This window comes from Emydura macquarii, unplaced genomic scaffold, assembly GCF_026122565.2.
Source record: "Emydura macquarii macquarii isolate MOO-44397 ecotype Brisbane River unplaced genomic scaffold, CSIRO-AGI_Emac_v2 contig_3647, whole genome shotgun sequence".
NCBI lineage: Eukaryota > Metazoa > Chordata > Testudines > Chelidae > Emydura > Emydura macquarii.
Genome location: NW_027133784.1, coordinates 806,683 through 833,345, shown reverse-complemented (window position 1 = coordinate 833,345; position 26,663 = coordinate 806,683). Strand labels below are relative to the sequence as shown.

Genomic DNA, 26,663 nt, shown 5'->3' with positions numbered 1-26,663 from the left:
GCCTTGGCTGCTGCCTTCGATTCTCCAGGCTGGGGTTTGCAGGGGCTGGGATAAGGGAGTGCAGGTGGCTCCCACCAGCTGCACGCTACGATCAGCTCCAGCTGCCGGCAGCAGCCAGCCCCGCAGCCAGCCCACGCTGGGTATTCTGACCCGGTGCAGGAGGGGTCAGCGCAGGGATGCGCTTTAGTTGTGCTACCATTGCCCATGCAGCTTTAACCGCCTCCCCCCCCCCCGCAGCCTGTCAGCTGGTGGCACAAGGCACATGAGCAGCCCCAGCGGCAGGGGATGCCCTTTCCAGGGTAGGAGTGTGTGTCAGCCTGAGGGAGGCAGTGGCTGGATTCACTTCAGACAGCAGCAGTTTATTGGCTGTGCTAAGTACCCACGCTGCTGGAGGCCACTGCTCCATTTCCCACAGCAGCAAGGCACGGCTGGCCCCAGAAGTGCCTGGCCCCCAGGGCACAGCCTGCAGGACACAGACTGCTCTACTCCCAGCAAGCGGTTAGTAGCCTGGCCCGGGAGGAGGGTGCTGCAGAATCAGGTCACCGCCCGGCCGCCCAAGCCATTGCTGCTGAGCGGGTAGGAGTCCTGCCTCGCATGGCCCCTTGGGCTAGGCTTGGTCCAAGGCTGAGGGCCCCGTGCAGTTGGCAAACAAACCCCAACCTGACTCTGCCTCTACAGTGAGCCAGAGACGCCAGCCCTGGCGGGGATCCTGCCCGGTGGCTCACACGCAGCAGCTCCCTGCCACCTTATACCCTGCAGCAGGTGTGCAGGGAGGAGCTCTGTAAGCCACTAGGCCAAGAGCTGTTTAGAAGCTGGCACCAGCTCAGAGCTGTTGGAGTGTCCAGAGGGTGGAGGATTTCTTTCTATCCCGACCAAAGGGCCTGATAGGGGGGAGGGGGAGGGGGAGGGGAGACATGACATGGGGTCTCACCCCATTCAGGACAGGCTGGGGGGGCTTATTACTGCTCAGCCCTTGAGCAATAGCTGGGAGATAGAGAGAGCACGCACCCCGAACAGCTGGCCCAGGCGGAGCCAGAGGCAGCAGTTGGAATTCAGAGCCGAGTGTTTAAAAATCAAGTTCCTTTATTAAAAGTGACGTCACACTGATCCCGTTTTCACACAACACTAACCTTGCGTTACACACAGTACGAAAGAAAAAAAAAAGAAGACAGCTGAGGAAGACGTAGGAGGCAGTAGTCGCACATTTTGTGGGGCAGGTGGCCAGCAGCAGGGCTAACAGGCGAGTGGTCTGAGCAGGAAGGTAGTTGTGTAGGTGGCTAGCCAGCTGGCCAGCAGTTGACTGGACTCATTCAGGTACAGCACCTTGCACCCACACCTGACCTCTGGGGCACTGTAAGGAGCCGTCCAGCCACAGTCCGGAATGCAGGAGCCAGAGGTCTGCAGCCCTTGAGGCTCTGAACTCCTAACACTGAACCTAGAATAGGCCAGGATTTTGTTTTCCCTGGCAGGCCATTGTGTCTGAGATCCAAAGGCACCAGCAGTGTAGTAAGGCTTTCAGGCAGTTGGCCGTAACGTCGTGTCCTGGTACCAGGCTGTTTGGAGACACCCATTAGGCGCCTCGGCTCCAGGAAGCATCGCACACATGCCAGGGAACCGGGGCTCGGCCACAAAGGTGGCCTGCAAAGATGGGCCCCAATGGAAGCAATCTCCTGTCCAGGGAGCTGTAAGATTTCATGTGAAGGGACCCAGGTGCGTCAGGTCAGTGAGTTCAGCCACCCGGGCTCTGGACCGCCAGGTGCTCCATGCAGGGCAAGCCGCTCTGCGGGAACTCCCGAGAGAGAAATCCCGCCCCACGGCGGAAGCCGGTCCGCAGGCGGGCAGAGGCGGTGGCACCTGGCGCAGGGTCGCCCCTAGTCCTCCTCGCCCCCGCCGTACATGTCGGCCAGCTTCTTGAAGCGGCCGCCCCAGTCGCGCAGGTAGTCGTAGTCCTGGTCCCGGTCGGAGCCGGAGGAGTTGAGGGAGCTGAGCGAGGCCGCCTCGGAGCCGCTTCCCTCGTAGTCGAAGACCAGCAGGGAGTCGTAGGGCGGGGCCGTGGGGTCGGTATCGGCCGCCTTCAGGTTCTGGGGAGGGGCGGGAGAGGTGTTAGGTTACAGGAGCTACCCAGCCCCTCTCCAGCCCGGCAGCCTGCTTCGGGCAGGGCTAACCCCACGCCCGGCAGCAGGTGGCCTGGAGAGCAGGGCATTGGTACCTAAGGGGGAGCCCACCTGGGGCCAGGCTAGGCAGGGACAGGACAGGCTGGGGGCCGAGAGGCAGGTTTGTCCCGAGGCCAGCGCCTGCATGGGCAGCTCTGTGCTGCAGAGGGGGTGTGGCGCAAGGAGCGCCCGGCTCAGGTTTGCTCAGCTGCAGGGCCTCAGTCCAGGGGGCCTCAACAAATGGGTCAGGCTGTGCTGACCCCTCCCAGGCCAGGCCACCCTTACCAGCATGTGTGGGGGCTGACAGACCATGAGCCCCCATAACTTCATGACCCCCCTTGAGGGGTCACAACCCCCAGTTTAAGAGCCTGCCCTAGTCCTGAGCAGCCCCAGCTAGCTGCCCCCAAGCTGGACCTGGGGAGTTCTCCGGCAGGAGCCAGGTCCTGCCACCCCTGCCCTGGGAGGAGAAGGGCCGACAGAGGACTTGAGCAACCCTCATTCCCACAGAGGTCAGCGGGCGCGGGAGTGCTCAGTGGGCAGGAGAAAACAGCAGCTGGGAGCAGACCGGGGGAGCAGATCTGAGCTGAGGGACCCTGGCACGTCACCACCCCCACGGCACCCCCCCAGGGGCACGTCACACCAAGAGCCTTGGCCAAAAGGATCCGAGAGCTGCCCGAGTAACAGGTGCCCTGGGCCATCTCCTGAAGTTTAGTCCCCAGCAGCGTTCCAGACCCCACACACGGCTTAGAGACAAGACAGGTCTCTGCTCCGGCCACTGTGTCAGTGCTGCGATGTTCTCCGCTGCCCCCGGGCCATCCCCTGGAAATCCAGCCATCCGCCCGTCCACCCCCACAGCTCGTTCCAGCCGAGGCCCCCAGCCCCTCGTAAAACCAGCCCACGACAGCTGGCAGGCAGCTGCGCAAGGCCAGGCAGACAGCGCCCTGCACGAGGCTCGGTGCCTACTTGGGGCGTGCGGCGGGGGCCTGACGGCAGCAGGAGGGAGATGCTGACGTACGCTGCCAGCCAGGCAGCTGTGCTGAACAGCTGTCCCAGGAACCCCCACCACAGCGACAGGCTGCCCAGCACACACACGTCCAGCTAATGCAAGGAGCAGATCTCGCTCTAAGAGGAGCTGCTGACGCGGATCGCCCAGCACCCAGTGCCCGTTTCCGCCTTTCCCCTGGCGTCCAGAGCGTTCAGACCCGTGTGAGTTTAGCCACAGCCACGGCCCGGCCTCACCTCGTCGATGAAGTTGCCGATCTCGTCGGGGTTGGCGGGGCGAGGCCGGTACTGCGGGGCCGGCACGAGGGTGGGCACCACGTCGTTGCGGACGAGGACGTCGGGGCGAGCGTCCAGGCCCCGGTGCAGCTGGCTGAGGTCGTAGTCCTGCAGGAGGGAGAGGCACAGGATCAGCCCCTGGCAGGAGCTGGGGCTGGCCCAAAGCTGGGACCCGGCCTGGGAGGGGCACTTGCCTGGGACCCGGCCTGGGAGCAGGCCAGGAGGCAGGATCCCTCCATGCCCCCAGGGCAAGCCCGTGCTTGGGTGTGATGTCACCCATCCCCCTCCCGCGGCATGCCCCGGTCAGCTAGTGCCCACCTGGTCTTCCTCGCCGCCCCCCTCCTCGCCGTAGTAGAAGATGTTGTCCCGGGTGTCGTCCTCTGGAAGCAGCAAAGGCTCCTTCACCACCTTCTTCCTCCGCACGAAGAGGAGCAGCAGCAGCAGGATGACTGGAAGAGACAAGCCGGGTCAACAGGAGCCATGCGACCCCACGGCACGGGCTCTCCGCTCTCCCCGCCCGGCGGGACCTGCTCCGGGAGCCACCTGGCCGGGGCACTACAGGACAGCAGGCCCATGGCGCCATCGGCACCCCAGCGAGCGCCGTCTCCGGGCACGACCAATGGTTTTGTGGCAGGGGACCCAGGGGGCTGGAGGGAAGCAGCCAGTCGGAGACAGAACCAGGTCCCAGGTCCGAGAGCCAGGCCCTGCTGCCTTCCCTATGGGGGCAGCGGGCCCCTCGGGTTCAAATGGAGACGTGCACTGCAACGTGCTGCCGGCCCCCGCAGCTTGCCCTCCACGCAGGCCAGGCTAGCTCGGCTCCGGAAGGTCCCGGCGCGCCAGGCTGTAGGAGGGGAGCCCATCAAGGAGCCAGGCAGCGAGGCCAGGCCAGGAGTGACTCGTGGCAGGCACTCACTCAGCAGGGCCAGGACGGCTCCCAGGACGGCCAGAATGATGGGGACGGCCATGACAGGCCCCCGTTTCTCCGGGCACCTCTCTGCATGCCCCTCGCAGTCACACACTTTGGCCTTGAGGACGGTCAGCTGGTCTTTGTTCTGGTTGTCGAAGAGCCGCAGGTAAACGTCGTAAGTCTCTTGCTTCAATGGCTCCAGCAGTGTCAAGGTCAGTGTCTCCCCTGTGCAGACAGACAGACAGCAGCTTGGGTACCAGAGGGGAGGGTCACTGGGGTCGGGACAGGGTGTGAGGAAGAGGCCCCCACATCCCCTCTACCTCCTGAGCAGAGCAACAAAGCTGGGCCCCTGAAGCGCTGGCGCTAGAACACGTTCTACCCAGGAGCACCTCACCCCAGGAGTTTGCATCTTCCCGCCCGGCCCCGTGCCCGGTGCTGGCACGTCGGGGGCACCTCCCGTATCTCCAGAGTGCCAGGATGACCCCTCCAGGCCTTGCCACCTCGTCCGGCCCCTGTGCGGAGGCAGGGCCAAGCATGGTCTAGCCCAGGGACGGCCAACCTTTTCCTGAGGGGCCACATTCCAATCCCCCCACACCCAGGGGGGCCAGTGAGCTGGAGGGGAGGGGCTGCTCCTCCACCCAGCCAGCTGGGGCGTGGAGGGGAGGGGGCGGATTCTGGCCTGCAGGCCGTGGGGTGGACAAGCCAGGTCTAGCCCATCCCTGCCAGAGGTTTGTCCAGCCTCTTAGAAACCGCCCAGGAAGATTCCACAACCCAGGCAGGCGAGTTTGTGCCAGGGCTTGGCCATCCTGACTGTCCGGGAGCTTTTCCCAACGTCCAACCCAAGCCTCCCGCGCCGCCTGGTCAGCCCATTGCTTCCTGTCCTGTCCTCGGTGGAGGAGAACCAGTCACCGCCCCCCTCCTTGTAACCACCTTTGTGTCCCCCCCCCCACCCCATCCCTCAGGCGCCTCTTCTCCAGGTGAAACAAACCCAATGTCCTCAGAGGTTGTGTTTCCCCAGTGACTCCCCCCAGCACCACCCCACGCCACCTCCCCTGGGGCAGGGTCCATGGACTGCCTGGCCTCGCCGGGCCCAGACTTCCAGGCTCACTCCTGCAGGACCAGAAGGCCGTGGATTCCCTGGTGGGGGGCAGGTGCAGGGGAAAGGATGGCCCGATCTCAGACCAGCAGCTCATCCCTCCAGCAGTTACCTTGGCTGTCCATTTCTGCAGCCCAGCTGGCAGCGGAGCCGTTGGCGAGCTCTGCTCGGAAGGGGGAGGTGTTCGGGGGCAGGTCCCGGTCCAGGATGGTGAGGACCTGGGGCACGGGGCTCCGGTTGCAGACGGTGATCTCGCGGGGGTCTGGCTCAGGCCCGTTGTCGTTCACATCCAGCAGAGTCAGGAGCAAGGTGCCCGTGCCAGTGGCGGGAGGGGCTCCTGTCGGGGCAGAGGGGAGGGGAGGGGCAGCAGGGCGAGGTTGGCCAAGGCAGCGAATCCCTTCCGCCTGCTCAGGAGGTGAACACGGTGCCCGATCCGGAGCAGAGCGTGGGTGACTGCTGCCAGCTAAGGGGGGGCCCTGCTGCAGTCCCAACAGCAACTGCCACCAACTGGAGGCACCAGTCTAGACAAGGGAGGCTCAGCCTGCTTCGCCCAGCTCCGGCGAGGCCCCCAAGCCCTGCACCATCAGTCCCACCCCAGCACAGCCAGGCAAGCCAGCCTCGGCCCCACCTGGGGCTGATTCTAGGGCTCCCATCTTTCCCGGGGAGGGAGCTGGGTCTCCATCTAGGATGTGGTTTCTCGTGACCGCCCAGGAGGGGTGTGGCCTTAGCACATGCATCTCACATGGGAGAGCCATCCCCAGCCTCCTGCACAGGGGAACAAAGCTGCTCTTGATTGCAGAAACCAAGCACTCAGGCACCCGGCCTCATCCCTGCCCCTCCCCCCCGCGTTCCAGCTGCGGCGGTTTTACCATCATCCACTGCCAGCACTATGGCCGTGTAGGTGTTGTTCTTCACAAACACAGACTCCCTGTCCAGAGGCTCCCTCGCCGTCACGATGCCGTTCTCCGGGTGAATCGCCAGCCACCCTGCGGGGTCGTTCCCTAGGTGGTACCTGAAGAGAAAGAAATGGTTACGGGGCTCGATCCATGGGGGGCAGCGGGGGGCAGGGGGGGGGGCTGGAAGCTGCCCATGAAGACACGGGAGAGGCTGAGTCAGCACCTCTGTGCCAGCAGCTGACAGGTACGTCCTGCTGCACGGGGACGCGTGGCTGCCGCTTCCCTGTGGACGCCTTCGCCCCGTGCAGCAGGTGTTGCGTTCCAGGGGTGCGGCCAGGGCCGACTTGCCAGCCGCTGTGCCGGGACGGGGGCAGTGGCCCGGGGGATGTGTGTGTTCGGCTTCGCTGCCCCTGGCTTACGGGCCAGACCCAAGCCCTTGTGTTGGCACCAGCCGTCAGGGCCATCGCTCCTCATTCGGCCCTCCCGTTTAGGCCTGAAGCTGGGCTTTGTACGTGTGGCGTTACCAGCCCAGCAGCTCCCACACCACAGTCACGTACCGGATCTTCTGACTCTGCATCCGGTCTGGGTCCTGAGCCGTGCAGGAGGTGATCTTCTCCCCAAGGGGAACGTCCTCCGAGACCTGGGCTGCCTTGACAGGAGGGTGGAAGACGGGCGCCTCGTTCACATCCTTCACATTCACCGTGACCGTGGCCGTGGAGGTTGGGAGCTTCACGACAAAGGGATCCTCGTTGACAGCTGCCACGTAGAGGGTGTACTGCTTTCTCGCTTCAAAATCCAAGCCCTGAAAGGAACGAGATGGCAAGGTGAAGCCCGGCCTGCCGGCGCATTCCCCGGAGGCTGGGCATTCCCCAAGCAGCGCCATAGCCAGCTGCTCCCTACATAGCTATGGCAACACCGTGCACTCAGCTGCAGGATGGCCCTGGGGGTTTTCTTGGTTGCAGCCACTTCATTCCTGCAGGACGTCAGCACCTGAAGCTGCGGGTGCTTCACTCTGCAGCACGCCAGCCCCGTTTGAAGAGAGGCAGATGCTCTGCTCCCGTCACCCCCACCCCGAGGCGCACACGCCTGGCTGCTCAGGACATCCGAGCCCCCACACACCTTAGCTGTCCTCAAAACGCCTTCGTTGGTCTCGCGATCCGTCGTTACGGTGAAGGCGCCACCTTCGTTGCCCCGCACAATCGTGTACACGGCCCGCCATGCCGCCGAGTTGACCTCGTCTATGTCCGTCACGGTCAGCCTCTGGACCTCAAACCCCACTTCGTTCTCCGGCACCTCCACGGCGTACTGCAACACGGGCGTGCCGGTCACGGTCCGCCGCACAGACCCAGGGCTGCGGCGTTGGCAGTGGAGACAGAGCCGGCAGCGCAAAGCAGCCAGAGGGGACAGTGGTGACTCCTATCCCCACCCCCTGGCCTGCTTCCCCCCCCACACTCCCAGGCCCGCTCTCCATGCCCATGGCATGGGACAAGCCAACAGACTGCAGTCCCTGCCCAGAAGCACCACCTCACTGTTTGTGCAGCACCTGGCACGAAAGGGCTGCTCCAGCTGGGGCCCGTGCAAGACACCTGGGGCAGGTGTCGGACACCAGCAGCCTGCGCAGAGCGCACTTTGCATGGTGCCTCGTCAAGAGATCCTTTGGCTGCAGGAACAGGACTCCCTGCGCCTGCTGTGCATCCCTCCCCCAGCCCAGCCCAGGCAGGTGACTGGGACAGGACACCCCAGCACAGCAGGGCTCAGCCGCCATGGTTCACGAGGGGGGGGGGGGACGGAGCGTGGTACCGTTTTGGGGTCAAACACAGGAGCGTTGTCGTTGGCGTCCGCGATCTCGATCACAGCTGAGGCGGTGGTTGTTAAGCCTTCGCCATCCATGTCCGCAGCCTGCAGCGTCAGCGTGTATTCTCGCACTCTCTGGGGAGAGGCAGACGGGCCAGTTAGCGGTAGAGATGGAGAGCGAAGACATTAGCAGTGCCGCCACATTTCCCTGGAACCATTTCCCATGCAGTCTGCAGCAGCCAGCGCAAGTCAAGTGACTACAGCCGTCCACCAGTAGCCGTGCTGCAGGACTCCCTGGGTCCCGGACCTGCCCAGATCTCAGGCATGCATCAGCACGTCATCAGAGCCCCTCTTGCCTGCAGTCTAGGTAAGGACGTGGTGCAGCTCTCCGGCCAGGCAGAAGGATTGCAGAAGGTTCTGGTGTGGAGCACACCTTTACAAACCTGCTGTGTCCAGCCGCCTGTCTCAGACCCTCGCGTGGCAGGTCGCTAACCCGGAGCAGCCTCTTTTCTAGGCTTGTGCCATAGAGGCGCAGGCTGACTGGGGGGGGCGGCGGGCCGGCCCAAGCAGGAAGAGGACTCCGTCCCCTACACACTGCACTAACTGAAGTGTAGCTAGGAGGTTGCCAGCCTCCTGCACAGACTTCGGTAGAGCCGGATTCTGCTCCCAAGCAGACGGCTCTGCTCACCTCTCGGTCGAGGCCACTTGCAATCACACTGATGGCCCCAGTGGCTCTGTTGACGGTGAACATCTGGCTGTGGGGCTCTTTAGGTTCCTGGTTCAGGATGGAGTAGGCAATGACGCCATTGTAGGTCTCAATAGCGTCATCTGCATCGGTGGCAGTTACCTGCATCACAGAGGTACCTGAGAGAGAGGGGCAGAGGTTGAGAACAGATCCTGAGGGGCGCTGCAGCTATAAACCAGAGGCGTACAATTCTAGGAGCCCGAGAGACTCTGCCCATGGGGAATGGAGCGGCTGCAGGACAGGTCTCCCTCCGGAAGGAGGCACATGAACTGCTCTGAAACTGTCTCCACTGGCAAGCCACACAGAGGGGCCCGCACGCCCGCGGCGTGGGAAGCTGGCATTCAGGGCTGCCAGGCCGGAGGCTTGCGAGAGATCATCAAGGCTTGATTTGTGTTGAGTGCTGACCACACGATCCCGGGGCGTGGGTCGCAGGCACCATCGGAGACTTCAAAGGCAGAATCCCAGCTGCTAAGAGGGAGAACCTGGACCCAGTCCATGCCCTGTCCCACTAGGGGCCAATGTCGCAGATTTTTCCACCCCTATTTCCACCCCTTCCTCGTACCTGGCAGTGCCCCTTCCTGGATGGAGCCTTTGAAGACCTCCTGGAGGAACTGGGGCTTGTTGTCGTTCTGATCGGTCACCGTGATGATGATCTCCATGGGCTCCTCCACAGGCTTGCCATTCTCGGACACGGCGTGGGAGAAGAGCTACGGAGAGGAACGAGAGGCTGGGAGATCGGCCACCATCCCTGCCACATGCTGCTGGCCAAGCGGCTCAGCAAGCCGGGCCCCACGCGGAGCTCACCCACGGACCCTCTGGCCGCCAGCAGCAGGCCACGCAGACCACACCTGGAGCCGGGGCGACTTACGTGGTATTTGTTTATGTTCTCTCTGTCCAACGGCTCAGTCACCTTCATCCAGCCCGTCTTTCCCTCGATGGTGAAGATGCCTTTGGGAGGCATGTCTGCCCCTTGCCCTGTGATGCTGTAGAAGATCTTGGTGTCTTTATCCCGGTTGGATTTGATCTAGGGGAATGGAACGGGGGATCAGTGCCTGTGGTGCGTCCATCGCCCCACCCCTGCTGGCCCGGCAGTACCCACAGCCCCTCCCCTAAGCAGCGATTTCAGCCAACTCCCTCTGCTCCCGGGGGTGCCTGAAGCAGAGAAGCTGTAACTTGGCCGCCTGTCTAGAGGGGGGTTTGACTGTCGTCATGCACCGGCGGGTATTTGACACAGGTTAAGGGCCTAAAGGACCAGCAACAAGAGAACTGCAAGAGGCAGCGCCCGGGCGGAGGGGGGGAGGGGAATATGCGGGTTTGAGATTCCTCCATACCTGAACCAGTTTTTTAGGGAACGGGCCCCTCTCATTTTCAGGAACCTTTATTGGAGGGATCACCCATTCCCTCTTCTGTCTCCTCAGAGCAGGGCTGGCCTGCGGGAACAGCCGCGCCTCTGCTTGGTGACCTGCCGCAGGTTCCTACAGGGAGAAAGAGGTGTCAGAAGAGCCCATGTGTACAAGAAGTGAGTCCAGGGGTCCCAGGCCAGCCCAGGGGTCCCAGGCCAGCCCGTGTTTAACCCTTAACCCTGGGTTAGCGCAGCGCAGCGCCAGCCCGCCTGCCAGCAGCTTGTTTATGCAGAGTGTGCTGTGGAGCCGCAGCCATGAGCACAATGCACCCGGCGTCCGACTGGCTGACGGCTCAGACCTGGACACTGAAGGAGGCCGGAAACATTCTGCTGGCCACTGGCAGCGGGATGAAGATCAGGCACGTGATCCGAGCCGGGCACCCACATCATGGATGGTGCAACTGTTAAGGGGCCAATTTGGCAATCCAGGGAGGCTGAGTCGATTCCCCATGAGCCACGTTCCTGGACTGGGCAGCGCTAGCCACGAAAGCGGTTGCGAGGCCAGTGTAGTGTTATCCACCGAACACTCCCCCCACCCCCGGGCAGTGACGGGGCAGTCCGGGGCTGGATGTGCTAGCAGCACAACGGTGCAATGCCTGGGCCTGGCCGCCCCAGGAGGACTGGATTCTCTAGAGCCGCCTTCTAGCGAGACACAAAAGGTTGCCATAGAGTTGGCCACCTGCACTCCCTAGAGGCTGCCAGCTGGCACCGGCTTTACCTGTGCGGCGCGATGGCTTTCGCTCTTCACCGTCACTGTAGCAGAGAACGTCTTGCCCGTGGAATCCCAGGCGCGCACGGCAAAAGTCTTCCCCCTCCCATGCAGCTGGGTGTGGCGTCTCGCCAGGACTGTCCCGTCCGCCAGCACCCGGAAGTCAGCATCATCCGTGTCGTGCAGCGCAAGCGTCCCTCCAGTGCAGTCCTCAAGCCTCACTGAGAGAGGAAGCGCGCCGTTAGCGCCCAGCCACGCCCGGGACTGCAGGAGACCCCGGCTGCTACAACTGCTCATGGCTTCCAGTTTGGACAGGTTTTCCTGTCTGACAAGGGCCGGTTACCTCCTTTCCCCACACGCCCCAGCTCTGAGCCATTGATCCTGAGCCCGTGTCCCTGTTATCTGGCCAGCCCGGAACCTGCCCTCGGAGCTGCCCAGGCACGTGTGTGAACAAGTTTCTTAGCGCCAGGACGAGTGGCGGGAGAAGGGAGATGGGAATGCGACTGATAAGAGCTCCCTCCAGCTAGACGCTGGCTAACCTGCTAGGAGGCAGTCAGTGTTTAAGCCAGATGTGACTGCACCCAGCCCAGAGGCAGGGGAGAACTGGATTTATCCTCCAACGTGATCAGCTAAGTCCGCTCTCAGAGACAACTGGAGCTGCTGACGCAGCTAAGACAGGCTCTTCCGAGCGGCGTCAGCTAGAGGCCGGGCTTCGGAACAGTGGTTCCCCCGGGACACGCCAAGGTCAGAACCGGACACGTGGCTCCGAGGGCCCCATCCTACCGCACGCAGCTTTCGAAGCGGAGGTGGAGCACGGTAAGGGACTAGCCGCCATGGCCGGTCCCCAGCGTCGTTTGCCATTCCACCCCCAAACCCAGGCAGCTGTGTCAGCGCCCGGCTCCTTAGCGCGTGTGACTGCGCAGCTCCACGCAGGAATCCCAGCCCGTGTGGTCTGCCAGCACCGTCAACACAGGCAGAGACCGAGCAAGCAACGGGAGTGAAGCCAGCCGCAGCGTCCAGGTAACAGCCGCTCGGGCTGACGCGGGAAGGCTGAGGCTGCCCACCAGCGCGCCCGGCCTTTGAGAAATCCAGGGTTCCTATGCCACCTCGGCCCGGTCGGGGAGGCATCTCCTCCCGGGCAGGGACAGGCAGGCAGCAGGCTGTTGCCCTCACTCGAGATGCATCAGGTGTTCACAGCTCTGACTCGTCTCACGAACGAGGAGCGTTTACGAGACACCGACTCTCCTTGGATTGGAGGACTACACCTGCCCTGGCTGGGGCCTCCAGGTGCAGCTCCTGGATGGATGGGGGGGGAGGAGGAGGAGTCAGGCTGCAAGAAACCCAGTCACTGCAGCAGCTGTGCCTCCAGGCAGCAAGAACAACAGAAAACCCCACCCCAGCCGGGGAGGATTCCAAGGGCTTTTCATTCCCAGCCATGGCTTACACCTCTTTCCTTCCATGCTAGGCAGGGATCGGAGCAAGGACCTGGCAGCAGGTGTCCCAGGCCATCCTAGCAGGAGGGCAGGACCGCTGTGCCCCCGGCACTAATTCAGGACTGATTATAGCTCCGAGATGAGCCTGGAATGGCTCAATCCCCCGCCCACTCGAAAGGAGCGGGGCCAACGGCTGGCTTTGAGGGTGGGCCAGGAATGCAAGAAACTCCCGCCTCTACCGGAGAGTTATTGCCATGCGGTGCAGGGGCTGGGGAAGAATGGATCATGTAGAGGGTGCCTACACTGCAATTAGACCCACACGGCGTGGGGCAAGGGGCTGTTTGATGGTGGTGTTGAGCTCCAGAACCCTCTCGCCTCACCGAGTTCTAGATCCTGGGTTCCAGCCAGAGCCTGGATGTCTGCACTGCAATTAAGCATCCCAAGCCCCAGGCAGCTGGCCTGGGCCAGCCACGCGGGTCTAACTGCAGTGTAGACGTACCATCTGCATGCCAGGCCACAAATGGACCCTGGTCTTCCAGGTGCTGAGCAAGCCCTCGTTCTGCAGCATAGCGAGCATGCCCGGTAGCCTCGTTAGTGCTGATCTCGGTTCGTTTGCACAAGCGCTAGTGAGGAATGCGGGCCCATCTTAGCCAGGGACCAGGACGGAGTGAGATTCTCCTACTCCGGGTCCCCTGGAAGCAGGCTGGGCTCCCGGCAGCAGGGCAGGCTCGCTCATTCCAAGGCGGTAGGATTTTCTGAGCCAGCCCCACTTCGTGGGCTCCGGCTGACAGCCTGCTGCCGGGTGGCCTACACCTGCTCCGAGCAGGGTTAGCCAGCACCACGCGAGTCCAGCGGCTGGCCTACCACAGTGCTCCTTTCGTCAGGAGCCCAAGGGGAACTGCACCCCATCCCCCCACACCATCTCGGGTCTCTGAAAAGAGCGTCCCAGGATCACCCGCGAGAACAGATCTGCCAGTCGGCCCCAGCCTCAGCCATTACACATGGAGGGCAGCTGCATCGTTTGCAGTGATCCAGGATCACCGCACCAACCCTGCATTAAAATGCAAGCGCTTTCCGCAGGGACCATGGCCAGGCAGCCTGCAAGACTTCGGCTCGGTTATTTTTCAGCCTGTACGTCCATGAGCCAGCCCAGCTGCCGCGCGCCAGTTAGGAGCCCTAACGGCTCACAGCAGTAGACTGGAACGGACCGCGAAGAGTTGATACACCGTGGAACACAAGCCTCCATTTCTAGGCAGGCGCGCCGTGTTTGCCAGAGACTTCTCAGCTCCAGGATGGGGGGGGCGGGAAGTTTTCCAGCTTCCCCCATCTAGCTATACCACGCTGTGCGCTCGGGTCAGCGAGCCTGTCCTTGGCTTGCTGGAAGCACTCACCACTTAGTGGTATTTAGCGTTCTGCAGACATTAGCGGAGCCCATCTCAGAAGCTCAAGTTCTGTGTGCAGTTACGGGAAATAGCCTCCTCCCCCAGGACACTTCCAAACTGAGAAAGTAAACAAGGGCTGGCAACCATCCCCGGCCTCAGACAGTGTGGGGAGACGTGCAGCCACCCCTGCTCCCAGAAACACACAGTCCCCACCAGAGAGCACCCATCAGGTGTTAACAGAGGGCAGGGGCTAGGAGAGGCATCGGAAGCTATTGTTATCGCTTGCCTTTAACCCAGAACCCAGCCACTTCACGTCCCCCAGGTCCATGACCCTGGCCCATTGCTAACAACGGACTCAAGTCAACACAACTGCCTCTGCCTGGAATTCACCAGAACCGTACCCTGCCTTTGTGCTGCCTCCCCTGTATCAGCGGGGCCCGGGCGGCGGCCCTTTCAGCCAAACCGCAGAGGAAGCCCTGTAACAGGCAGGGCCAACATAGCCTTTGCATGAGCCCTGTGGCCCAGACAAGGATTGCACCTGCATGCAGGAGCCTTTCAGAGGCTTACGTGTAATCAGAGCTGAACTGTGCTTTTAGAAGATGGACTAAGCAACAGCCAACTCCCCCTCCTCCTCCCCCACACCGGAGAATTAGCCCTTACACTTTGGAACATTAAGTGCATGTGATTTTTTAGATGCATTTTTGATCCCTGTGTAATGCTAATTAGAGGACTCAAATAGCTCCGGATATTAAATGGCCCCTCACTGCCTGGTTTTCAGCACCAGCGTGCGACTCCACGGAGTTGTTCACAGCAGGTTTTGCAGTGCAAGGGGAATTAGAACAAGCTGGGAGATCAGCTGCTTCCCCCAGCACCTCCCCGCTCTCCAGCATGCATGGAATTTTTGCAGCCCCTGTGCGGACATACCAAAGGTCTGTCTCAAGGCCCCTGCTTTAGAGGTCAGGCTGTGCATGGGGTGAAGGGAGAGCAGAAAGCCGATTGTGGTTACAGCTGATTAAATCCTCCCTAAGCAGAGCAGTCAACGCCCACGGTGCAGATTCAGTTTAAGGATCCAGCACCCCACGGCTGCGAGAGGCACTAACCTACGGCGTCCCGGGAGAGCAACCCCCATTGCAGGATGTCTGGACGCACTGGGGAGGTGACACGGCCAGACGTGAATTGGGCTTCAGGGCACTAACCACTCACTGCTCCGCGGGCTGGAGTTGGCTCGTTTCACAGGCTGGGGAGTTATTGAACAGCCTGGATCTGGTTCACAATGGCTGGGCTCCTTGGAGCCACTGCACGTCTGCTCCGTATTTATTTATTTAACATCTCTAGTGTGCTTTCAGAGCCTCAGGCTCGGTCTACATCAGACAATCAGATCACTTTAACTCTGTTGTGCAGGGCTGTGAAAAATCCCCACCCCTGAGCGGTGCCGGTGAGTCGATTTAAATCCCCGTGTGGATAGCGCGAATGGAAGAATTCTGCTAAATGAGAGCTGTGCCAACCGGAGACCTCCTGCCAGCGACAGACGCTCTGTAGCGTCTAACTGCCCTGTGAGGAAGGAAGTCTTTCACAGAGCAGGGGGATGGACAGAAGATGGACTAAGCGCTGGTGTCCTGCCTTTAAATCACGCCAGCAAGCATGGAGTTAAGTGCATTCCAGTCCCTGGAGGGAGGGCAGAGGAGACAGACAAGGCTCTGTTCAGAGCACAATGTGCACATTTCACATTGCCCCAGATGATTCGGGCTATTAGGATTTCTGCCCAGCACTGGGCTCCGCTCATCCCAGCACCTGATCTGCACTCCCCGTGCCCACTGCAGGGTGGGCAGGGAGGCAGGAAAGGGTCCAAAGCAGAGCCCTTCCCCCCATTCGGGAAAGCAGCGTTCAGTTCATCCAGCAGGTGACCCCAGCACTTGCACTGTAGCACGTCTGTGGGTCCTTGAGACACCCACCTCACTGCAAGAATTCAGCGCTGGCGTGCAAGGCCAGACAGACACACGGCCACCTCAGGCAGCCTGATAATGCAGCCATTGGCTGGGAGTGGAGATTTCAACTCCACCCGACGTGGCCGCCTTGCACGAAGGCCTGTTAGCACATGAGGCTCGGGGGAGTGGTCCTCAGGATTCCCCCTGGACGCCAAGACCAGACTTATGCAGGCCTGCGAAGCTGCAGGCTGCCTCATGCCTGGGCTGACGGTTCAGCGTCATGAGCATGGAGGGACAGAGGCACATCGGGGCCAGCCCGTTTCTCTGTATCCCCAGCAGGGCAGAGACTCCAGCACAGAAGCGGCTGCATCCCCCAGGAGCAGGCACGTTAGCGCTGCTGGAGGGGAAGACGTGGGAGTGTCAGACAAGACACCAGCCAAAGCTCAGCTAACAAGCCAGGCTAGTACCAGCCTCACAGCTCCCCCCACCCGCATACCGGGCTTTGCTCACCGCATGGCTCAGCTTTCAGGAACGTTTCCCAGGATGATCCAGCCCTACTTCATTGTCCCGGCTTCCCACAGGTGGGGCTCACCAAGGTGTGCCTGCCAATCACTGCAGCTTGTCCACCCCCACCTCGGCCGTTAGCATTTCAAAGGCTGCATTCTCCGGACAAAGGCTCTGCTCTCCAGGGGGAGGAGCAGAAAGCGAGGGGCCAGGCAGCTCTTTTCCAGGGGGTAGACAACGACAGCAGGTTTTATTACCTCCTCTGCCTGTCTGCGCAGTTGGAGAACTGGGGGATTTAATTGTGAGCACAAACCACCAAGTTCACCAGGCCCCAGTGTGAAGTCATGCAGTGCGGCAATGGTCTGGTCTGCTCTGTGGGGCGGGGCGGGGCAGACATGGGACCGTCTCCGCAGGATAAAGCCCAAAGCACATGTATGTAGCTCACATTAGTGCCAAGCAAACTTCCTTAGCGTGTGAACCCCTAACGCAAGAGCATGAGTCTCCGTTCGGGCTTTGACCAATTACACCCCTGCAGGAAAGGGCCGGGCCTACATTTGGGGGGTGGTGGTGGCAACGGACGCTCCTGGATGAGGGTCTGATCCTCACCACATCTCTCTTGCGGACCACATTTAAACGGGACAAAGCAGCAACACCCAACACACCAGCCCCTCCCGTGCGGGCAGTTTCTGCTCCACTTTCCAAAGGCCAGTGCACCGGGCACCGGGCGGTCGGACCCCACAGGAAGGCCTAAAGATGGGGTTTAGGGAAGGAGGCCACGTGCACCTGAGAAACCTCGTCCATGGCCAGGCAGGCCGAGAGCAGCTCACCACACGCTGCCCCCGGTGTCGCTTGGGAGGAAGGGGCAGCCTAGAGAAACCAGCCTGAATCCTGCCTTTGAGGGCGGGTTTTGAAGCCTGCCAGCGGGATGAGGGGTGCTGTCAGCGGGAACGTCAGGGCAGGGTCTGAGCTAGGAGCGGCCAGGACAGGGCTGATCTACGGGGTCCCAGGGAGACCCTCCTGCAGCGCACAGGACCCTGCACCCTGATTCAGAGCCACGGTGCGCTACACAAAGCTGGGCGGGGGAGGCAGCTGCCCCAGGGACCTTCCCGTCTGGCCAGCCGAGGAGCAGTGCCATGGTGGAAGGGACCCGGGGCGGCGGTGACTGGAAGACCCAGCTCTCCCTGGGCACGCCTGGCAGGACTCGAGGCAGAGAGACACTTTCAGTGCTCGGCTTTCCCGGGGCTGTGCGGTGCCAACGGGGCCAGGTACCACAGGAGCCCGGCCCAGGGGAGCAAGGATCCCGGAGGGAGCATCAGAGCGAGCCACAGACAGGGCCACAAACCCAGCCCGCGCCCGGCCCGGAGAGCGCAGGGCAAGGACTGAGCCGGGCCAGGTGCCCAGCCAGCAGCACCCACCCCGCAGCGGAGGCAGACTGGGCTCACCCGAGGTGTCGGGGGAGGGAAGGAGCCAGCCAAGGGCAGGTCCCCAGGACGGGGAGCAGCACCCCAGAGCACGGCCCGAGCCCGAGGCAGCCGCACTCCCCGCCAGGCTCTGCCCGGCAATTCCTGCTCCCGCCCCGGAGCGGGGGCAGCCTTACCTCGGCCCAGGACCTGGCCCCGCAGCAGCTGCGCACCGGGCACCACGAACGCGAACTGCTCCGAAGTGAAGCCGGAGTGACACGGCTCGCACAGCCGCCAGCCCACCTGCGCCGGGGAGAGGGGAGTCAGTGCCCGCGCCGCCTGCAGCCCCCCTACGGCCCGCAGCCCCCCGCCGCCTGCAGCCCCCCTACGGCCCGCAGCCCATACCCCGGCCCCCCAGCCCCGCCCAGCGGCTCCCGCCCCCCGTTACCTGCAGCAGCAGCAGAGGCAGGAGCAGCGGGAGGCGGCCCCGCGGTGGCCCCATGCGGGCGGGCGGAGGCGGCGGCGGGAGGATGCAGCGGCCGGGCCCCTCCGCCAAGCGGCTCAGCTCGGCTCAGCCCGGCCCCGCCCCGCCCCGCGGCTTTAAAGCGGCGGCTCAGGTGAGGCGGGACCAGGTGCCGCCCCGTCGGACCCGCCCCGGGAGCGTCCGGGAAGGGGGCGGGGCCGACGGAGCCCCCCGGCAGCGCGGTGCGGGGGGGGCTGCAGCCTGGGCAGCGGCAGGGCCCGGCTCCCCCCTCCAGTGCCTGAGCCCCTCCCCCAGTATCCAGCCCCCCCCCCGAAACCCCGGCACCTCCCCCACCTGCCCCCAGAAACCCGGCACCTCCCCCTCCTAATCCAGCCCGGGGGGGGGGGGACAGAGCCTCTGGCTGCTCCCGCGTGTCCCTCGCTGCAAGCCCAGGACGCCCCCAGCCCCGCCCAGCACCTAGCTGGGCCCCTCTGCCTGAGTGTGCAGAGAGCCTGAGACAGCCGCGCTGAGCAGCCGGTTCCGTCCAGTGCCAGGCCCGGGCTGGCTGCTTAAACAACTCCTCGAGGGGGGGGGGCATCCCAGAAAGAGCGACACACACTTCTCTGAGGCTCTCTCCACACGCCACAGGCTGTGCCCGAACCGACAGAGCAGGCAGCCCTGCCTGACCAGCACCCGGCAGACGCAGCTTGCCCGGTGTCCTGAACAGACTAATACCTGCACCCGCACCGGGCGCTGTGCTGTGCTGTGCTGGGGGGGGAGGGGGGGGATTTTTTCCTAGCTCTGTCAGCAACGCTTTTACGTCTAGCCCACCCTGAGGGGCTGCTCCTTGAAGGAAGGCCCCTAACACCCATGTGCCGGGGGCGAAGGGGCCAGATTGCCAGGAAGCGGGGCTGTGCTCGCAGGCGTCTGGGAAGTGCAGCTTCCCGGCACTGTTCTGATCTCTGTAACAATGGCGGGCAAAGCCATGCCTGGAGCGTGTGTGACACCGATGGAAACTCTTCGATTATTAATCGCTAGTATTAGCATTCGCCGCTTGGGGGGGGGGGGGGTGCGAACTCTGCAACTGCTATGCCTTGTGTGTGCTGTGTGCGGTGTCCTTCTGCATCTCAGAACTGTGTGTGTGCGTAGAGCGCAGCGGCCATTTGGCTCCTAGGGTTGGTCCTCGGAGAACACACACACACACACACACACACACACACACACACACACACACACTCTCTCTCTCTCCCAGGGAGATTTCACTTTTGCTCTGTCTCGTTCGTTCTCCTCAAACGAAATCCGAACGACCGGTGTTTTCGGGCAGAACGTGCACACTCGGCCCCGTGTAGATGGACGTGCGTCTTCCGTCTCTTTGTGAGCTCAACGTCTGGGCCCACAGCAGAAGGAGCGACGTTTTCACCAGGACCGCAGCTTTGCACTGTGGGTTTGGGAAGGCGTTCCCGAAAGCGGGCGGGAGGCTGCAGTCTGATGAGGCTCAGCATGGACTGAGCATGGACGGTGGCCAGCGGCAGTGCTGGTTTGATCCCGCACGGTGTGACAGGCTGGTGCAGCGATGGGCAGCCCCCCCCACTTCCATGCTGGGATTGAGAAAAGTAACACGGGCCCGATCCTCCGCGGGTGTAAATCAGCATCCCTCCGATGGATTCCACGGGGCTGTGGTGATTTGCACTGGCCGAGGGCTGGGCCCCCGGGGGCGGCTGGGGAGATTTTGCCCAGCAGGATAACTCTGTTCTCACAGGCGTCTCCTGCAGCTTCCCAGGGTGAGGCCAAGGCAGCAATCCCAGGGCAACCCCAGTCCTGAGCACGGGTGCAGGGAGACTGGGCAGCAGCCCAGATGAGTGTGTCCTACTAACTGCAACGCCCCCAGCACACGGGGAGTGGGCTGGGGCCTCAAGCCCTGTTATCAGGAGGAGCAATGCAGGGGGTACGTTTCCAGGAGGCTGATAGCGTCACGTCCCCGGCAGGCCCTGGTCTCTGGCCTGCCCGGGGTGCTCAGGACACAAGTTGCCAGCCAGGGGGAACGAAGCCCTGGCTGCAGCTAGTCCCTGAACTGGGCAGGGTCAGTGCTAGCTTCCCTCCGCCTGCCCTGAGGACCGCCAGCCTGGCCCACACAGGAGTGAGCAGGGACAGCCTCCTTGCCCGTGGCTGACGATGCCCAATCAGCCGGTCATGATTAGCCACCTAGAGCAAGCTGGACAGGAAAGGCTCTGGACCCCCTTACACACTGGCCTGGCTGCCTGGGCGGAGTGGGCCCACTCAGCCTCGGGCTGATTCCAGTTCCCTTCAGGCCCAGTTCTTGCTAAGTCGAGTCTAACACCCTGACGCTTTCCCAGTGCTCGCTGTCTGCACGGGCGCCCGTAACACATTGCCAGCGCGAGAGCCAGCGGGGCGATCCTTGGCTTTTGCATCCTTCTTACATTAAGAAACCGTCTCCGTGTGTGAAACAAGCTTTTACAATTCCCTCCGCCGCCCCAGGGGTGGGAGCTGGGAGGCACACAGAAGACCTGAGGGGCTGGTGTAAATCGATGTTAACTGGTGAGTCTGCATTTTATCAGCCGACGTTTCGTTACCAATAGCCGTCCAGGGAGGCAGGGTACACGGGGGCTGCTCTCCAGGGCCACGGTCCTGCTGCCCATCGCAGCCCCTTCGCTCGCACGCTGGTGGTGCCTGCACAGCCTCCTTGCCTACGCTGGCCCAATCCTGTTTTCATGAAAGGACAGAGCCACAAACACCCTCCCTTCCACCAAGAGCACGTCAGCCTGACACGCTGTAACCGTGATCAAAAGCTAAAACCTCAGCCGACTCGTAGTGTTCTACCTCTGAAATGTTCACTTCAGCCTCTTAAAAATATCCATTTACTGCAGAATAATTCACGTCTGGCTGTACTTTCTGTAATGTGTAAAACCAGCCACTGCCCATGTTATCTGTTCATTTTACCCACTTGCAATTTGTTTGTTAAAACCCTATTTTAAGTCTAAAAAGCCGCACTGTGCAATGTAATGACGTTCACCGACCGAACTGTGACAGACACTGGCAAAAATGAAATCATGTTTGCTTTAAAAGCCATGTAAGTTCTTCAGCGAGGAGCTGGCCCTGAGTGATTGGAGTGTGAATGGCTGAGCAACTGAGGTGGGTGTAGACAGGGAGTGACTGAACAATTGGTCTGAGTACGGGATGTGGAAACAGACAAAGAAAACACCAGCCTCACCTCAAAGGTTTGTGGGAGGGAGAAAGGAGCGAAGATAATAACTTTTACCACTCAACTGGCCGAAGAGGAGCCACCCTGATAACTCTGGAGCCAGCCCACTGCAAAGAACAAAATCTGATCAGACTTGCAACAATGTGGGTGATTAAGGATCACACCAAATGCAGTTGCAGCAGGACAGAGCAAAAACCCACAGACTGACATGGGGTCTTTTCCCTATAAAATGGGACAGACAGATGAAGGCGGGCGGTTCGGGTCCACATCACCAACCAGCCAGGAGCACCGGTGCGCGTCGGCAGAACCTTGCTCCTCACCCCCGTGCCGCAGTCACCTGGCCAGTGACTGCCACGAGCACCCAGAGGCTGGTAACTAGAACATCTGTGAGACCCCATGTGTGTTTGTGTGTCTGTGTGTGAGTGTGAATGAAAGCACCCATTGAAACGTGTCACCGAAGTATATTTTACTAACAAGAATCTCTGTAATTGCAGTATTGATACGACGTTGATGCTGCTTTCCTGGTGTTTGCATTAGTGACACTATCCCACTAAGTAAAGCACAACAGCGATGGTGTTATTGTGTTGATACTTTTTTACTGATGCCATTGACCACATTTCTGGGTTCACAATAAACGTGGCTTGTTGCCTTAGCCCCTGACAAAGCTCCTGTGATATTTGCTCTTTGAATAACACCTGTGAATTACACCTTGCACTCGTGTGGGGACCATCTATCTCGCTGAGCTGCCAGAAGGCCCTGCTGGGGCTGATGGTCTCTGATTAAACCCCTCCCGCTAAAGACGGCAGGAGTCAGTGGAAAGGACAGACAATGCAGCAGCAGCTGCAGTGAGCCCGAGTGACACGGAGCCGCCCTGGGGGACAGGGCCCCGGCTTCTGGTCTTGCTTGCCTGCCACTCAGCCACACCCCTGCGCGCGAACCCACTGGCTCGGCCTCCATGGGGGAGTGGGGCTCACCCACTGTAAGCGCCGTGGGGCAGGGCACGTCGCTCCGCCTGCGTGTGTGCAGAGGAGCTGTGAGCACCATGTCACTGTGCAGCGTCTCAGTGGCCAGGCTGCAGAGCAATCACTGGGGATTGTACCGATCGCTGCAGGGGTAGGGGCCGGCTGGAGGCGCGGCCAGGAGCTGCTCTTGTCGGGCCCCACTTCAGAGACTGAGCATGAGTCGCACCTGCCCCACCCCCATCCTGCTATCCTGTCCCTCCCCCGGTGCTGGGGAAAATAGCACGGGAGGGAGGAAAATACCCAGCGACCGCTGGGTGGGATCTCAGCCCTTTCTTCGGCCTCCCGCCATTTGCTGCACAGATGTTACGTTTCGACCCTGTCCTTTGTGAGAGCCAGGCCGTGGCACGGCCAGATGTGCGCCCGCCCGGCAAACCCACCCGGCTGAAAGCGGTCTCCAGCCAAATAGCAGTGCAGCCCTGGAGTGAGCTCCCCTTCGCACAAGCCAGCCACCGCGGGGGGCCGGGACTCCCCACGGCACTAATTCAGCATTAGTCTGGGCCCAGCACCTGGAAGTCCACCAGAGTGGTTCCTGTGCAGATGTGACCCAACTCCGCGGATAACAAATCTCAGTAACAGAACGAATCTCGGAAACCCGCCCTGCCCCGAACCGGCCAGGGGAGAGACGCTCCGCAGCAGCCTGAGTAAAGGGCAGATCCCTAAAGGTCTGACCGTCCCCGCTGGGGCAAACACGGCGCCTCACGCCCAGAGCCACCCACAGACGTGCAGCTGGAGACACAGCCCCACGGCCCAGAGACCCTGCGGTCTAGGCAGAGCGCAGCTGGCCGGGCGAGGCAGTGCAATGGGAGGCAATGCAAGCAAGCTGGCCTGAAGGAGGTTTGATTCGGACCTTGTGTACACGGGCCTGGAAATACAGAGAAACTCTGCCCAGGTCAAGGAAGTGACATGAGGGTAAAGCCAGCCTGAGAGGACAGCTATTCCAGCCTGAGAGGACAGCTATTCCTTCCCCTACAGCGCCACCCAGCACGCTTCTGGCTCCACTTACAATAGGTTAGTGGCTCTGCCAGCCCCTTGCATTAGCTCCCGGCTGTGCCCGGCTGCTCCCATTCTCCAGCACAGAGCGCACACAGGCCCTGCTCTGAAGAGCAAATAGTTCATACAAAAAGTGTCCAAGCTACAAATGGCAAACAGCGAAGTGTCTTCCTGGGAGTCCACCTGGGACCTCCCTGTTTGCGAAGCAGCATGAGAGGAACTGGGAGAAAGAAAGAGCCTTTCCCGGGCTGTGGAGCATTTGTCTGACAGGTTTCAACCCGGAGCAGAGTTTTGTCTGGCTGCGTTCTCGGACGCTGATCTTGACAAGGACATCGTTTAGCGAAGGGGTGGGGAGGCGTCTCTGTGATTAAACAAACCCGACTGCAGGCTCATAAACCCCCCTCCTCCCGCCCCCTCCCAGTGCAGAGCGCAGACACCCAGTGGGAAGCAATGCAAGGAGGGGCTGTTTGTAAGTCTGTGCTGAAGCCACTTCACTGCAGGAGATGCAATGGCCACTGCTGAAATCCCGTGGCCTGTGCGTTGCAGGAGGTCAGGCTAGATGGCCATGGTGCTCCCCTCTGGCCTTAAACTCTACACGACGCTGACGGAGTGAAACGACCCCCACCGGGGGCAGATCAGAACCAGCAGAGGTGCCTGGCGGAATGGACCTGCCGCTGATTTGGGCCCTGAGTCGATCGTTGTGCGGCTTCGGAGGGCAGGGTTGGAGCTTTGCTGGGGATCAGAGCTGTACCGAATTTTCAGAGCTCTGCAAAACGCAGCCGCCATCCCTGTAGAGATGTGCGTGTAGAAGAGAGCGAGTTAGAGACGCTCCCTGGCATGGGGCAGTGTTGTGTGAGTTGGGAGACGTGCCCTACGTCAGCTCTAACATGGCTGCTCCAGGTGCACACGGGAGTCACACCTGGCTGGATATTAAAGCTCTGTTCCTCACTCCTTCAATAGGGGGGTCTTTAATGAACCTTCAAGATCGTTACAACCATGGTTACCATGGAGGTCCCAGCCTGGCCCATGTGATGCAGTGTCTCCAGCTCTCTGGTTCCCATGGGGATGGACCATCACCTTAGCGTTGCGATGCAGGGCTCTGGGGCCTGTCCCGGGAGTGATGACTGGGGCCTTGGCTCTGACCTTGGACCTGGCAGTGCTGGCTCTCCCCTGCCTGCCTGGCACCTCCTCCATTCTTCCCTTGACCCAGTGGCCAGCTTTATCCAGCGCTGAAATCAGCGGTCAGATAATTGCCTCTCGCTGGACCCGTTCCCGTGACGTCAGCCGCCAGGGGCTAGACCCTCGGCCGTTGACAGAAATATCCACGCGGGACTGAGCTTTCCGGCGTTCTGTGTATTTCTAGGAGAACCCGATGAAGCAATGCCGGCAGTGCTTCCCCTGGGGTCATGGGCCCGGCCCAGTGGGGCAGAACAACATTAAACAACCCCCGTCTTGTGCCCACCACGCAGATCCTAGCCGCTGGCGGCTGAGCGTGCCTGAGCTCCCGTCTCTGGGACGCAGGGTGAATCTGGCTGAGGGAGTCTATTTCCTCTTCCCTGATTTCATTCCCTTGATTGGTTTCACCCAGACTGGGTAATTCAGGTAACAGGTGAGAACCTGAAGTCGGCTCTTGGGGCCTGGAGAAAGGCCAGGGCAGCGGGATTTTCCCTGCGTATTTCCTGTGTCCTGTGAAGAAGAAACAAAAGATGCAGCTAAGAGTCACGGTGGCGGTTTCGTGTTGGTGGTTTCACCTGTCCGGAGAGAGCAGGCGTCCCCGCCGCTCCCCACAGGGCAGCTGCTCGAGCCCACCGGAGGGGGTAGATTGAGGCACAGCTTTGCTCTGGCTCAGGCTTTGTCTGCAGCGCCAGGCCCCACTTGGGGAGCTGCCCCGGGCAAGAAGCAGAACTGCGGTTTGCACCAGGCTGAGGTGCACCGGTGAAACCGGGGCTTTGCACCCGCTCGGCCTGCCCGTGCTGCAGGCGTGCACTGGCGCTGCTACGCCCAGCCAGGGGCCATGCAGCCGCCTGCGTTCTGGGAGCCCCCTCTGGTGGCCATAAGGGGCCGTGCGTCTTCCCTTCCTCGCCTCCCAAGCCGAGGCCCCGAGCGCCAGCCCCAGACCGTAGCAGGGAGTCCCAGCTGGGCTCCGCTTGGCACAGCCAACTCCCTTCCCGAGGCAGCTGGGGGCTGTGGACCTGCTCGTGTCCCTGCGTAACCAGAGCCAGTGGGGGGGGCCTGCTCCACCCGCAGCCCGAGGAATCGTTTACAAATGGGGCACAGGCCGTCCCAGCAGCACCCCGGCGTTTGGGGACCTTGCCGAGGGCTGCCCCCCTGGAGCTTGGAGTGCCTGACACGCCCAGCGTGCTGCCCATGGCTTGGGGGGCTGGTGTGCCCCGCACTCGCAGACCCGCCCCGCAGCAGGACCAGCCGCACATTCTGCTAACACCGGGGCGGGGGGCACAGCCGCGGCTCCAACCCTGGGGCTGCGTCCTGCTCTCCAATGGCAGGTTTCCCAGGGCCCCTCTCCAGTGCCGGGCATCGCGCCCACGGGCAAAGCAGCCCTGCGGGCGCCTCACACAGCACGGGCGCAGCGGCCTCCAACCCTGAGCGAGCAGCCTGCCAGCCCCTGCCAGCCTGCGCCCCACTGCGCTGAGAAATGGCCCCCCCGGCTCAGCCACCTTCCCCCGGGGAGCTGCTGACCCGAGGGGCGACGGGGCCTGTAGTGAAATGAACGGGGCACTGCAGGCCCCCGGCACCTTGGCAAACAGGCCCAGTAACAAGGGGGGGGGGCCCTTCCCCCAGCCTTACGGGAAACCTGCAGAGAGGAGCCAGGCAGAGCCGCTAGCCGGGGGCAGAATCAGGCCGAGCAGGGACCGTGCAGAACTCGCTGCAGCTGTGACGGGACTCTCTGCCCCGGGCTGTCTGCCCCACACCCGCCTCTTTCCTTTCAGCTCGTCCCTTCCTAGGTTGCGCCACCCCCCCCACAGGTGCACCATCGCATGGGTCACTCTGCCGGCGGGCTGTACCCCTTCCCCCCCCCCGTCCCCAGGGCCGGTCAGCGTCGCTTGCCCACTCTTCAGGGTGTCCATGCAGCACCTTGCACAACGGGCCCTAGGCACCACTGCAATAAACATGATAGATAATAATTATCTGCTGCTGCTTGTCCCAGCTCCTGCTCCTGTTCTCCCGGGGCGTGGTGGTCGGGGGGGGGGGGGGGGAATGCAGGTACTGGCGGGGGACCTCTCCCCTGGGCTGTGCAGGACGAGGCTGCCCCGGAAGTCAGCTGGAGCCTGCAGCGCTAACTTTGCTGACTCTCCGTGCAGACTTTGCCCCTGCTGAAGGTCAAT

General features: G+C 61.9%; 1 protein-coding gene across 1 annotated transcript; it reads right to left on the bottom strand.

Annotated features, from left to right (window-relative positions):
- Window positions 1-729: 729 nt before the first annotated feature.
- On the bottom strand, window positions 730-18,189 carry LOC137145828 (B-cadherin-like). Its single transcript, XM_067536767.1, has 16 exons — window positions 18,073-18,189; window positions 17,822-17,927; window positions 10,990-11,201; window positions 10,201-10,344; window positions 9,738-9,893; window positions 9,432-9,576; window positions 8,813-8,988; window positions 8,131-8,259; window positions 7,450-7,635; window positions 6,888-7,132; window positions 6,304-6,446; window positions 5,547-5,771; window positions 4,345-4,563; window positions 3,750-3,880; window positions 3,393-3,539; window positions 730-2,081 (listed from the first exon to the last, which is right to left on the bottom strand). Exons 1-16 carry the CDS (start codon window positions 18,124-18,126, stop codon window positions 1,872-1,874), a joined length of 2,628 nt encoding a protein of 875 aa, XP_067392868.1. The 5' UTR covers window positions 18,127-18,189; the 3' UTR covers window positions 730-1,871.
- Between the last annotated feature and the right edge of the window lie 8,474 nt (window positions 18,190-26,663).